Source organism: Marmota marmota, unplaced genomic scaffold (assembly GCF_001458135.2).
Source record: "Marmota marmota marmota unplaced genomic scaffold, marMar, whole genome shotgun sequence".
NCBI lineage: Eukaryota > Metazoa > Chordata > Mammalia > Rodentia > Sciuridae > Marmota > Marmota marmota.
This window is the reverse complement of record NW_026000241.1, coordinates 2,579,433-2,592,388: the sequence shown is the minus strand read 5'-3', so window position 1 is coordinate 2,592,388 and position 12,956 is coordinate 2,579,433. Positions and strand designations below refer to the sequence as shown.

General features: G+C 58.4%; 1 protein-coding gene across 1 annotated transcript in view; it reads right to left on the bottom strand.

Moving 5' to 3' along the window:
- Positions 1–2,962: 2,962 nt before the first annotated feature.
- Zswim4 (zinc finger SWIM-type containing 4) overlaps positions 2,963–12,956 on the bottom strand; it is a 28,406-nt gene continuing 18,412 nt past the window's right edge. Inside the window, exons 12-17 of the mRNA XM_048795340.1 lie at positions 12,345–12,482; positions 8,838–8,992; positions 7,446–7,609; positions 5,908–5,989; positions 5,264–5,535; positions 2,963–3,043 (exon numbers count right to left, since the gene is read on the bottom strand). Coding sequence (XP_048651297.1) covers positions 2,963–3,043; positions 5,264–5,535; positions 5,908–5,989; positions 7,446–7,609; positions 8,838–8,992; positions 12,345–12,482 — 892 coding nt within the window. The remainder of the gene's footprint in view (positions 3,044–5,263; positions 5,536–5,907; positions 5,990–7,445; positions 7,610–8,837; positions 8,993–12,344; positions 12,483–12,956) is intronic.

The following is a 12,956-nucleotide window of genomic DNA, read 5'->3' as shown; positions in this document are numbered from 1 at the left end:
GTGGAGGAGCCCCTGCCCCGGGCCTGGGCGCCACCTCCAGCACCAGAAGAAAGAAAAGGCACCAGTGACTGTCCTCGAGGCCAGTGGTCCCTGAAATCCAGGCCAGGGCTTGGAAGCGGACCTGTCAGAAGGTGGGGGGCCTGCTGGTGGGCACCCCGGGGAGGGCTGGGTGGTCGTGAGTGCGCTCTGCTTGGCTCTGGACGGCCGGGAGAGGAGCCCTGGGCGGCGGGGGCGGGGCGGCTTTCGTGTTCCCCTATTTATAACAAATGATTCAGTCCCCGTCACTCACCCTTCCTGAGCCTCCCCCCTCGGCCCTGGGTGGGCACGGGGGCCACCCACTGGCGCGCACCCTGGCTTCCCTGTCCTGGTGCCAGCCCCCGCGGGCTTCCCCACGTCACCCAGGAGGGCTGTTCTTGTGTGTGCTCTGGGATGGGGACAGTGGGGGGCCGGTGGCCGGGCGGCACCCGGCGGGGCGGCCCAGGTTGGCGGCTGGCACGGGGCCAGCCCGCGAGCTTCTGTTGAGAGTCTAGCCCATTAGGCAAAGCGCTGGTGACAGGCTGGAGGCGGCGCGCGCGGCAGGCCGGCTGTGGCCTTGGTATTTTCCGATCCCAGCTGCTCTGGGAGGTGGAAAGTATTTGGGGATCAGGCTTGGGGGCGCGGTGGAGGCGCCCCGGCAGAAGCCACCCCTGATGCACCCTTGGAGCTCCGGCCGGGGGCAGTGGGTGCCGCGTGTCTGGGGCGACCCACGCAGCCTGGGGCAGCATCTGGCCATGTGTGCAGACAGACCTGGGCCGGCCGGCGGGCGTCCTGGGAAGCCTGGGAACCGTGGTGCCGCCCAGCCCAGGGGCCACCCTCTTCCCCACGCTCCCGCTGCCAGGGCCTGGCCCGCTCTGGGCACCATCGCCCTGAACCCCAGGGGTACATGGTTACTGTGAAGGGGCCCCAGCGGCGGCGGGCACCTGCGTGGCAGTGCCCCCTCCACGCAAGACCCAGACTTCTTGTGCCTGTGGATGGGAGTGGCCTTGGCCCGGGCCCTGGGCTCTGTGCAGGGGAAACCCCACAGGAAACGAGCCTGGCCAAATGGCCGCCCTTCCCGTTCTCGTCCCTGGGACACGAATATGCTGTCTCACTTCCGGAGGCGGCCCTGGGAGGCTGGCCGCTGTGCTGGACCAAGTCGGCTCCCAGTTGGTGCCCCCAGACCCTCAGGGTACAGGGCTGGGCTGGGGCCAGTGGGGGGGGTGTTGGCGTGAGTGGGGGTCAAGTGAGACACTGTCACTGCCTGCTTCCTGGTGGTAGGTGACCCCAGATCTGGACATTGGGGTCTTTACGGTGTGGGGCTTCCTTGTTTCCCTTGTCCTGCCCGATGAGGACGGCATCACCCTGTCCTGATTTTGTGTGTGACGTATGGTACACCATTTATGAAGCGGGTAGTTGACGCTGTTTGTAGATGGGGAAACTGGGGCCCAGAGAGGTTGAGTGGTTGGCCCAGGGTCACCCAGTTGGGAAGCTGCAGAGCAGGGGTCAGGGTGGGGTTCAGGTGGTAGGCAGACTCTAGAATTGGTGTCTTCTAGCCACCCGGCACTTATCATAAGAGGATCTGTCACAACTGTGTGACCTGTATAGTCTCAAGGCTCCCTTCTTGAAGGACCTGAACTGGATCTCATCTGTTACAGCTGCCTTGAAAACCTTCTTTTGGGCAGTGCTGGTGACGGAACCCGGGGCTTCGTGTAGCTAAGCTCCTGCTCGTCTATTAAGCGGCACCCTAAGCCCCATGAAGTTCTTAATTTGCAAACAAGAAACCAGATTTTCATTCTGCACTGGTCCCCACAAATTCAGTGGCCTGCCCTGGTGTGGGGCGCTCACCAAGCGACGTATCCCTCGGTGAACTCTCACGGGGTTATGTGCGAGAAGCTCTTGGCTCCATTTTGCAGATGGGGAAACTGAGGCGTGGGGCATTTGGAAAGATGCAGAACAGGAGATTTGAACATCACTAGGGCTTTTTGGGTGGCAAAGCCAGTGGTGTCAGCCTGGGTCCTGTGTCCTGGGGGGTCGTATGAGTGCTCCGGGGGAGCTGGGCCCTCTGTGCCCATATCCGCCCTGAAGGGATTCGGGCTGAGGCCCGGCCACAGCCACAGAGGAGACAGGACCACTGGGGGGAGGCCTGGTGGTTTCCTCCTGGCCCTCCGGCTTCTAGGAAGTGGCGCCAGCTGGGGTGAGATCACTTCCTCACCCGCCTGCCTGCCCCCCCTCGGCTTCCTCTCGCCACGGCCCCATTTGGCCTGCCCCAGGCACAGGGGTGGGGGTGTGGGGAGGAGTGGGGGGAAGGCTGGGAACTGGCTCTGGGAGTTCCTGCAGCCTCCTTGGCCCAAGGCGGCTCTCTGGGCATCTCTGCCTCTAGGGCTGGGACCAGGAGTGGGGGTCCAGCCACGGCCAGCGCTGCCTCCTGTGACTGCCTGTGGGGAGCAGCTTCCCCGCGGGCCCCAGAAGGAGGCCAGTGAGGATCTGGAGGGGTGGTGTCCCCAATTCTCATTACCTCCTTTGCTCTTTCTCGCCTCCAGGTGCCAGCCTCTGGGCCCACCCAGTGCCCCTACCCCTGTGCCACGGCCGGCTGGGGTTCCTGGGGATGGGATTTGCTGCCAATCACAAATCACATTGCCAGGGATTTCCAACCGACCCTGAGCTCTGCCTCCGGGGCCACCGTTGCTGCTGAGGATGTCACCGGGGACAGGGTGTCAGATGCCCTGCCACCACCTATGCTGGCCTGAGGAGCAGGGCTTAGCTGCTTGTGAGCAGGATCCACACCAAGTCGTGTTCACAGTGGCTAAGTTCCGCCCCCCGGGCTCCCACCTCCTCGGGGCCTGCCGCTGCCCGCTGCCCGGCTCCCTGGGCTCCGCCCCCCGTGCCTACTGAGCTGAAACACAGTTGGTTCGTGCACACTGGCTCAGTTCAGCAGGAACAGGGGTCAAGCCCCCTCGGAGTCCGCAGCCCCTGTGCCGCTGGGTCGGCCGCCCAAAGCTGAGGCCAGCCCCAGACCCAGGTGTGTCTGGAGAAGGGACGAGGAAAGCGGGGGTGGCCGGCCGAGCTGGCTGTCCTGTCTGCTGCAGGTCTCTTCTCCCTAGTCTGCCCTTTGGGGACCCTCCCATGGCCACTGTGGGTTGGGCTGTGGTCCCGGGTGGACATGGAGATAGGTGGGTGGCCCTTCCAGAAAAAGGGAAGCCAGCTGTGTCCCCTCGGGTCTGGCACCCCAGCCCCTCCTCTCCTCAGCCTGCCCCTGTCCCATCAACGAGGCAGTTACCCAAGAGGAAGCTGCTCGGCCCCTGACCGTTAAGTGCCAACTCCCAGCTTCCAGAACCCAGCTGGCCTGGCCTGGCCGAGTGAGCCTGCCCTGCTCCCGGGGCCTGCAGATTCCTAATTGTGGGGATGAACAGTGACACCTGTGCCTGCCAGGAACGAGGGACAGGGAACAAGGCCCAGGTGGGCCCAGAAAGGACACAAGCAGGCTGACTTCCTCCTCGGTGGCCTTGAAGGTGGAACTTAAAGCCTATCCTGAAATCGGCTGGGATGAGGGCCCCTTGGGCTGGGACCCAGAGGCTGAGGGGAGCCCCCAGGCCATCAGCGCTGGACCAGGTCCTCTTTCCCAGCCCAGGGGCAGGCCGAAGCCTGGGGTAGGAGGGAGAGTTTGTGTTGTGCGTTGTGCAGTTAATTAAATAAAGTCACTAGCCTTGTCCTGAAGGTCTGCCGTCTGGTCCTTGGAGATCCAGGTTTTGATCCCCCTGAATCCTGGCACCCGGGCTCCTGACCCCACCTGCTCTGAGGAAGGTGGGAGAAGGTTGGAATTTATTCATGTGGATGGAGGGTGTCCTGAGCTTGAACAGGGTGACTGACTTTTGGGGTGACAGGGAAACCCCCATAGGGAGCATTAACTGAGGTTACCTGAAGGATGCCCAGGGCCCGGGGGATGGAACTGGCCCCGAGGCTGTGGTGGTGGGGTGACCCTGGGCCTTAGCGGTGATGCGGACACAACTGGGATGTCAGAGTCTAGAGCTAGTGACATTTGGGGGGCAGCTGAGAATTGAGGCTTGGCGGGACAGATACTTGGGGTACTGGCATCAGAGCATGCAGAGAGGGAATTTTGACTTGAGATGGTGGGCGACGTGAGAAGGACCCCAGGCCCATGGGGAACATCTGCGTGAGCCGAACCCCAGGTACATGAGGAACTTCTCTTGGTGACAGCAGCTTAGGTACAGGAAGGCGCGCTCCAGGTTCAAGACTATTTTATCACCTCCACCATCCCAGGCCACCAGGCGACGCTGAGGAGCACGTGGGCGGCCCCGGATCCGCCTGCACATACCTGCGGGAACACGCACGGCGGGGTAGGAGGCGGGGCCGCCCCCGACTGGTTCCTTCGAGCGGAGGGCGGTGCCACGAGCAAATCGCCCATCGGAGTCACGCCCTTGTCTGTGTGTGTGATCGCGGCGCCCTCTAGTGGCCGCTCGCCCCTCCGGGAAAACTTTGTCCTCGCTTGCCCTGGCCCTGACAATGACCCAGACAGGCCCTTTGGCTGCCAGTCTCTAAAGACAGGAAGGCCTTGAAGAAGCCGCTCCTTGGGAAACCAGGGAAGGAGGACAACCAATGGTTTCCTCTCCCAATGGTTTTCCCTCGTCCCCAGACCCCTTAGCTCTATTTGGAGCCGCATTTGAAGTGATACAGGCCCAGCATGCCCTGGCGACACTCCTAAAAACCACACCCACTTCTTTACCTGTCCAGAACTCTGCCCATCGAGGCCTAGTCTTAGTTCAAGTTTCCCGCCTTTGGGCAGGGTGCCCTTTCCCATCAAGGTGCACCCAAATACCTGCCATGGCCTCCTCCCATGCACGGTACCCCACAACCGCAGGGGCCAAGGCGCACCCTAGTGGCCATTCTCGGCGGTGCAAAGGTCGTACAATTTGGGGCAGACACAGGTACTAAATCAAGATCAGTTGCCTGCTAGCTGGCTGCCTTTTCCTTAAAGGTTGGAGCCTCAGTTTTCTTGCCTGTAGAGTGGGTATGGGGAACCCCACCGATCTGTAAGGCCGTGGAGCCATGCAGAAGACAGCTGAGAAGCACCCAGTGGTAAACACACTCCATCTCTTTGCCGTTGCTCACTCCACTCCTCTGGAGGGCTCCAGCAGCCGCTCCCATTCCAACCCTCGCTTCAAACTACGCTCAGAAACGAAGCTAGAATTTTTTTTTTTTTTTTTTTTTTTTTTTTTTTTTTTNCCGCGTCCAGCACGATCTGGTAGGCCGCCTCGAAGGCCGCGTGGTTCTTCTCGCACAGGGTGAGGGCGGGCAGCGCGCAGTTCTGCGGGTCCTTCATGGCGCACTGCAGGGCCAGGGTGCGCGCGCAGGCCCAGAGCTCCTCCCGCCGGGCCGTGTCCAGCTGCAGCCGCATGAGCGTGGCGTGCGTGGTGCCGGTCACCGCCACGATGGTGGCCGCCTCCACCGGGGTAAATAAGGAGTACCAGTTTTGCATGATGTTCATCAGCGCCTGGGGACCTGGAGGGAGGTCAGGAGGAAAGAGCTCAGGGTGAAGGGGTGCCCAGGGTGCCCAGGGCGCAGCCATCACCCCAACCTGCAGCAGCCACAGCCACAGAGGGACCGGCGCTACTTCTTTACCACACGGGACAGAAACTGTTTACCTTCCCCAGGGAGCAGGCGCAGCTGGACTGAGGGCGAGCAGCACGTGTGGGGGCCTGGGATAGGGACCGCCCTTGGTCCCCCTCCGTCCCCAGAGCCCGACGACGTTCCCTCCCAGCCTGGCCCAGGCTGGAATTTGGTAAAAACCCGCCTTTCTCTCATGTCCCCCAGTTCAGTGACACTTCCGGAACCAGAACAGGGAGGTGAGGGTGCGTCCCCTGGGGCTCTCACCAATCTCTGTGGCGCAGCTGACCAGCCAGCGAACCATCTCCCTCCGCCGCCAGGTCATGGTGTTCAGAGTCATGCGCATCACCTGCAGGGGGAAAGGGGACACAGGCGGCTCCTCAGCATCTCGGGCTGGCCTGTGGAGTAGGCGCCCCGGGCCCAAGGAGGCCTGGAGGTTAAGAGCTGATCCAAAACACCAGGGCCAATAGCTGCACTCCTCGGTCTCAGTCTCCTCACCGATAAAATGGGGACAGAAATTGAATCTTGGGACTGCGGGTGTAGTTCACTGGTAGAAAGCTTGGCTAGCACGAGAGAAGCTCGGGATTTCATCCCCAGCACCGAGAGAGAGAGAGAGAGAGAGAGAGAGAGAGAGAGAGAGAGAGAGACAGACACACAGACACAGACACGGGGCAGGAGGAGGGGGCCGCAGGCATCAACCTCAGCCGTGGTGGGCACCGCTTCCTGCAGTGCCTAGTGGATCCAAGCGCTCCTTAACATTACTATTATGGACCCCACCCCAGATCCTACATCAGGGATCCTACAAGGGAGTGAACCAAACTGTCCCCTCCGGAAAATTCCATGCTTCAAGCCGGCAGATTTCCCCCTATTACCTCAAAGCACCGGACAGCCCACAGATCCCACCCCAGTGAGCACCTCACGCGCTTCCCTCTTCTCAGGCCCCACCCCAGTTCCTGAACCCCAGCCCTGCCTTCGGGAAGCTCCTTCCCCGTGGGTCTCTGCGACCTGCCAGCCTGGTCTTGCCCGGCCCACACAGTGGTTCCTCCCTGCTGCGTGGGACTGTCCACAGCCAGTCCCACCTCCTGGAGGTGCCCCGCTCGCCTGTTCTCCCTGGGAAGGTCCTACCCCATCCTGCAAGTCACGCGGAGCTGTCCCCAGGGCTTTTACTGAATTTCAGCCACCCGAGGCCCCACCCCCAGGCCCCGCCCCCTCCAGGTTCCTGGGGCCACACCCTCTTAAGTGACTCCTCATCTACAGGCTGGCATCCGACTTGCAGGACCACTCCTTGCCCCACCTTTGAGGACTACGCACTCAGCTACAGGCCCTGCCTTTAGAATGCCACCCGGAGGGGCTGCCCCTCACCTTCAGGTCCCTCCTCCATGGCCCAACCCTCAGTACTGCAGCCCTCCTAGTAGCCCCGCCTTCTCCTCCAGGCCCCACCCCCAAGAAAGCTCCCTATTGGCAGGCTCTGTCCCCCCTCCTGCTTCAGCCCCACCTACCAATGGTCCTCAGCCAGCTGCACACCAGCCCACCTCCGGCTGGGAATGGGACCCGGGCCACCCGTTCCAGGCAGGTTCTGCACCCCAGCCACACCCTAGGTGCTCTGCTCCCTCTCGAGGCCCATGTACAGCTGGCCGGCCCGGGCTCTCCCCTGAGGTGACCCCCAACCTTGAGTCCTGCGGCTCGGCCCACAGGGACAGGTTCACGCTCAGACTTCGCCCCCAAAGGAGTAGCTCCTATTCAGGCCTCGTCCCTCGTCCCCGCTCCTGGCGGTGTCCCCGTCCCCATCCGCTGAGTGACCTCACCTGCAGGCCCAGTTCCAGCGCGATGCCGAGCAGCGTGGAGTCTGGTGGCGCTCCGGCCGGGGTGGCCGTCTTACAGGCGTCCTGCGCCAGCTTGAAGAGCAGAGCGGGCGAGTGAATGTTCTGCTGGATGGAGCCCAGGACAACGTGCAGCCACTTGGGGTCTCCTGGGCAGAGGGAGCCACGGGGGCACTGTTAGACCCACCCACCAGCGGCCCACAGCTGAGCGACCTGTTCCAGGGTCCTCTGCCTGGGGACTAGCGGCACAAGGAGGAGGACCAGGCAAGGCACCTGTGAAGACTCCCAGCCCTGGCGGCCCCACCCCACCTGCCAGGTATGCAGTGTCCTTTCGGTCCTTCTCTCCTAGCAGGAGGAAGCCATGTCCGGCAGGGCATCGATTCTGGACCCAGAATGTCAGGAATCAAACGTCTGTCCTGTCACTCCTGTTGCTCCTGGGCTGTGTGACCCTGAGCACTGGCTGCCCCTCTGTGTGGAATGCTCTTCCCAGATGCCATGGACTGGACTGAGTCCCCGTCGCCCCCTGGCCTCCCAACTCATATGCTGAACACCCCACCGCCATGGTTTTGGAGGTGGGGACTGTGGAGGGTTAAGCCAGGTCGTGAGGTGGGGCCCTCAGAGGGGATCAGGGCCCTTATAAGAAGAGACACTGAAGAACTCTCCCTCCCTCTCTCCCAGCCTCCGCCTCGTGGAGAGTGAAGAAGGTGGCCATGTGCACGCCAAGAAGGGAGCTGTCACCCAGAAGCTCCTGCAGGCACCTTGACCTTGAAACACAGTATCCAGAACTCTGAAACATGGAGCCCAGGGCTTTATCACTGAGCTACATCCTCAGCCTGTTTTTAAAATATTTTGAGACAGGGTCTTGCTCCGTTGCCCAGGCTGGCCTCAAACTTGGGTCCTCTGACCTCAGCCTCCTGTGTCACTGGGGTTACAGGCGTGTGCCACGGCACTGACAGCCGACGGTGTTTGGTTGTGGCCGTCCGAGCTGACCAAGACCAGATATCTGCAAAGCTCTGCCCTCACCTGCAGGTCTTTGCTTAAACGTCCACCTGCTGGGGCTGGGGACGCCGCTCAGTGGTCGAGCCCGTGACAGGCCTGTGTGAGGCTCTGGGTTCCAAACCCAGCGCTGCCAAAGAACAAGTCAAACACAGCCCTGCTTGGCCGCCCACACCGAGATCCTTCTCTTACTCCCTGCGTGGCAGATCTTTTCCTTACTGTCCGCCTGCCCCGCGGGTCAGGGGCTGGGGACAGTTTGCCTGGTCCACAGAGAAGGCACTCCAGGAATATCGGCGCAATTTGGCAAAAGGATCAAAGGAGGGAGGAGAGGCCAGGGTGAAGGTGGAGAGGACGGTGGACAGAGGTGGTCACTGTCCTCACCCTTGGCTGCTGTCAGCATGGCGGAGGCCAGTTCACACTGGCGGGTCTCCAGGTGGCCCAGGATGAACCAGCGGGGAAAGCGGTTGCTCGGGATGGAGTCCAGCGGGGTGGGATGGGGTTCTCCAGCGGGAAGCGCCGTCTCCAGCACGGGCAGCCTGGGGGAAGCAAGCCTGGTGAGGGGCGGGTGGCCCTGCCGACTCTGTGGGAGGGGCTGCCCAGCGCAGCCACCCCGCACACCCAGGAAGACAGAGGACACGTGTGGGGTGCTCACTGTGGCACTGTTGGCCTACACAATGGAATATTATTCAGTCATAAAAAGGATTAAAGGGGCTGGGGTTGTGGCTCAGCAGTAGAGCACTCGCCTAGCACGGCGCTGGGTTCGAACCTCAAAAATAAATAAATGAAATAAAGGCATTGTGTCCAACTACAAGTAAGAAAAAAAATAAAATAAAAAAAAAAATTTAAAGTCCGGGGCTGGGGTTGTGGCTCAGCAGCAGAGTGCTCACCTAGCACTTGCGAGGCCCTGGGTTCGATCCTCGGCACCACATAAAAATAAACAAAATAAAGGTATTGTGTCCAACTACAACTAAAAAATAAAATAAAAAAAAATTAAAATCCTGCCACTTGCAGCCACCTGGATGGAACTGGGGGATGTTTTAAGTGAAACAAGCCTGTAGGACAGTTCTGCCTGTTGTCACTCATGTGAAATCCAAAAATGTTCATCTCATAGAAGAAGAGAGAAGAGTAGTGGTCACCAGAAGACTGGGAGGGCGGGAGGACAGGAATGGAGGGAGGTGGACGATGGGTACCAGACGCAGCTAGATGGGAGGAATGGGTTCCGGTGTCCTATGTTACGGCACAGGAGGGTGATGATAGGCTACAGCAACTTATGATATATTTCAAAATATCTAAAGAGTCCAAGGTTCCCTACACATAGAATGGGAAAGGTTTGACATGGAAGTGCGATTACTCTGATTTGGCCGTTGCACGTTGTATGCATGTATCAGATTATCCCCCTACTCCAGAAACACAAATAAAACCGATGATAAAAAATAATAAATTGAGCCAGGCACCACGGCACATGCCTCCAACCCAGCAACTCTGGAGGTTGAGGCAGAAAGATCTCAAGTTTGAGGCCAGACTCACAACTAAGTGAGACTCTGTCTCAGATTAAAAAATGAAAATAAAAGGGCCGTGGTAGAGCGCCCCCCTGGGTTCAGTCCCTGGCCCTGCAAATAATAATCAATCACCATCACCATCATCATAATTCATTTAAATAAAAAAAAAAACAAGAGAGGGGATAGGAAACTGCCTAGATGTCTATCACTTGAAAGTTAGTTAAATAAAATAATGCTCCATTCATCCCCCAGGCCACATGCTGATATAGAGGGGAGGAGACAGCCAGGCGCGGTGGCGCACACCTGTAATCGGCTAAGGAGGCTGAGGCAGGAGAATCTCAAGTTGAAAGCCAGCCTCAGCTATGGCAAGGCTCTAAGCAACTCAGTGTTGTCTCTAAATAAAATACAAAATAGGGCTGGGGAGGTGGCTCAGTGGCCCAGTGCCCCCGAGTTCAATCCCCAGTACTAAAAAACAGGGGGAGGAAAGTGCTTTCCTGACACGGCTCTCCGTCACTCCCCATGGCCTCTTTCCCTTCACTGCCTCCACTCTATAGTCGCCCTCAAACTCACCAGGTATAGTCCCACCTCAGGGCCTTTGCACTGGCTGTTCTCTCTGCCTGGTGGCCCCTCCCTCGCCTCCTCCAGACCTTTGCTCAAATATCGCTCAGTGAGCACTTCCCCACCAAGGAACTGTGACGCACTCTGCCCGCCTTGTTCTCCGTCCTCACTGCACTGAGCAGCAGAAAAGAGTGTTCACCTAGTCATTTATTTACGGCCACTCACTAGAATGTCCCCTCCCCAGGGCAGGGATGTGCCTCTTTGTTTACTGTTCTATTCACCAGAGCAATGCCGGCCACAGAAGGGGAACCTGCTTGCTGAATGATTCCAGGTGGCCACAAAGTGCCGTGTTAAGAGGCTCACTGTGCGGTCACCCTGACTCCGTGTGAGACTGATTCTGGGACTCCCCGTGGACTCCAGCCTGTGGCTGCTCAGATTTACGTGGTGCAGCCTTTGAAGACTCTAGGCCCATCCTCCTGTGTCTTCATATCTAGATTTAGGACACCTGCGGCAACGTGAATGCCACGTACATGGCTGTCACACTGCACTGCTTAGGGAATAACAGAAGACAAAAAGTCTGTATGCGGTCAGTACAGGCACAGCTTTCTTTCAAATATTTTTGATCTGCGTTTGATCAAACCCATGGATGTGGAGAGGACTCTAAAGTCTTGTGTTTTGTTTTGCTTCTGGCACTCGGGACAGAGCCCAAGGGCATTTTACCATTAAGCAGAAGTACATCCCCAGCCTTTTTTTTTTTTTTTTAATTTGAGACAAAGCCTTACTAAGTTTCTGAGGCTGGCCTCTAACTTATGATCCTCTTGCTTCAGCCTCCCGAATTGCTGGGATTACAGGTGTGTAAGGCCAGCTTGTGCATGTAGTTTTCTGTTATGAAAGTTATTCAGAGTTGCTAGATGTAATTAACAGCAGTGAAAACTATTCCGGTTCCAAATATTACATAAATGACCTTGCTGTGTGACCTTGGGTAGTGGAAGACACCTAAATCTTTTCGGTATGTAAATGAGGGTAAATACGCTCACTTAGCTAGGTTGCTGTATGGACTTAGGCCAAGGATCAGCCAAAGGCTGCACAGCCCGTATTTTTGGCTTTGCAAGCTGTTTGGTCTCTGTTGCAAAGACATGCTCTGCTCTGCCTCCTGCAAAAGTAGTCACCTACCAAACGGCGGGGTAGATGAGTGCGTGTGGCTGGGTGCCAAAAAAACTTCATTTTGGGGCACGGAAATTTGAATTTCATATATTTTTCAACCATTTAAAAATAAAAACTACTTTTTTTTTTTTTTGGTAGTGCTGAGGATGGAACCCAGGGCCTGGCACATGCTAGGAAAGCAGAGTTGTGCCCCCAACCACCCAAAATGGAAACATCGTGGGCTGCACAAAAATAGGTGGCAGATCAAATTAAGTTCATGGACTACAGCTCCCTGACGCAGCCTTGAAAAGTCCCGCATATAACAGCGCATTTTTCCGTGTTGGGGACGAACAGTTCGGGTGGAGCACTTGCCTAGCACACAGTGGGTCCTGGGTTCCATCACCAGGACTGCAATCAATCAACCAAATAAAGTAAAAGAAAACTTAAAAAGGCTGTTCTTGAACTCATGATGCTTACATATTATTCTTTCCAAATGTCCTGGAAAGACACCCCCCTCCAAATTGTTCATCATGTGGAGAGAGACTGAGATTCAGGTGGGCCACGACAAACCCGCCTCAAAAAGGACTCCACTCTGTGTACTTTTTGAATCCAGTACCACGTGGCCATTCCCGTCCCCCTCCTGCTCCCACACCAAATCCAGGCAGTGTCCCCTGCTACCTGTCCTCACCTCATGGCTCGCAGTGCCAGGCGATAGGCCAGGTCGGGGTCATGGGGCAGCAGCGCAGTGAACAGGTAGCGGGCACAGGTGTGCATTGGCACGCTTTCCCGGAAAAGTACTTCTCCAAAGCCACTGAAGGGACCTCCTATAGGGACAGTCTGAGTTCAGCCCCTCGGTGTGGGCTCTCCTCCACCCCCATCCCACGTCTCCCCAGGCTCCAGGATGGATATGGAAGATAGGCTGGGCCAGAGAGGTCCCAGGGGCAGGCACTCAGCGCCGAGACTGAGCTAACCTCCGGAAATCTAAAGAAAAAAAGGAGTCCCTAGGCACCCTTAGGTGGGTCCAGACTCCCGTGCACCATGGGTCAGAGGCTGGAGAGGCAGGAACACCTGTCCCAGGGGCAGAGCTACCAGCAAATTTATCAGCACAGAGGCCCTGGAGGGGGCGGGGCCAGCTTGGTGTGGGCAGAGACACAGCGAATAAGCCAATAGGACCAGACCATGGGCGGAGCCAAGGAGGAGGGGGCTCTCCCTTTCAGGACCTGCGAGGTCTGAGCAGACAGGGAGGACCGGGGCGGGGCCTGGGCAGGGGGCGGGGCCTCACCTTCCAGCAGCAGCCCCG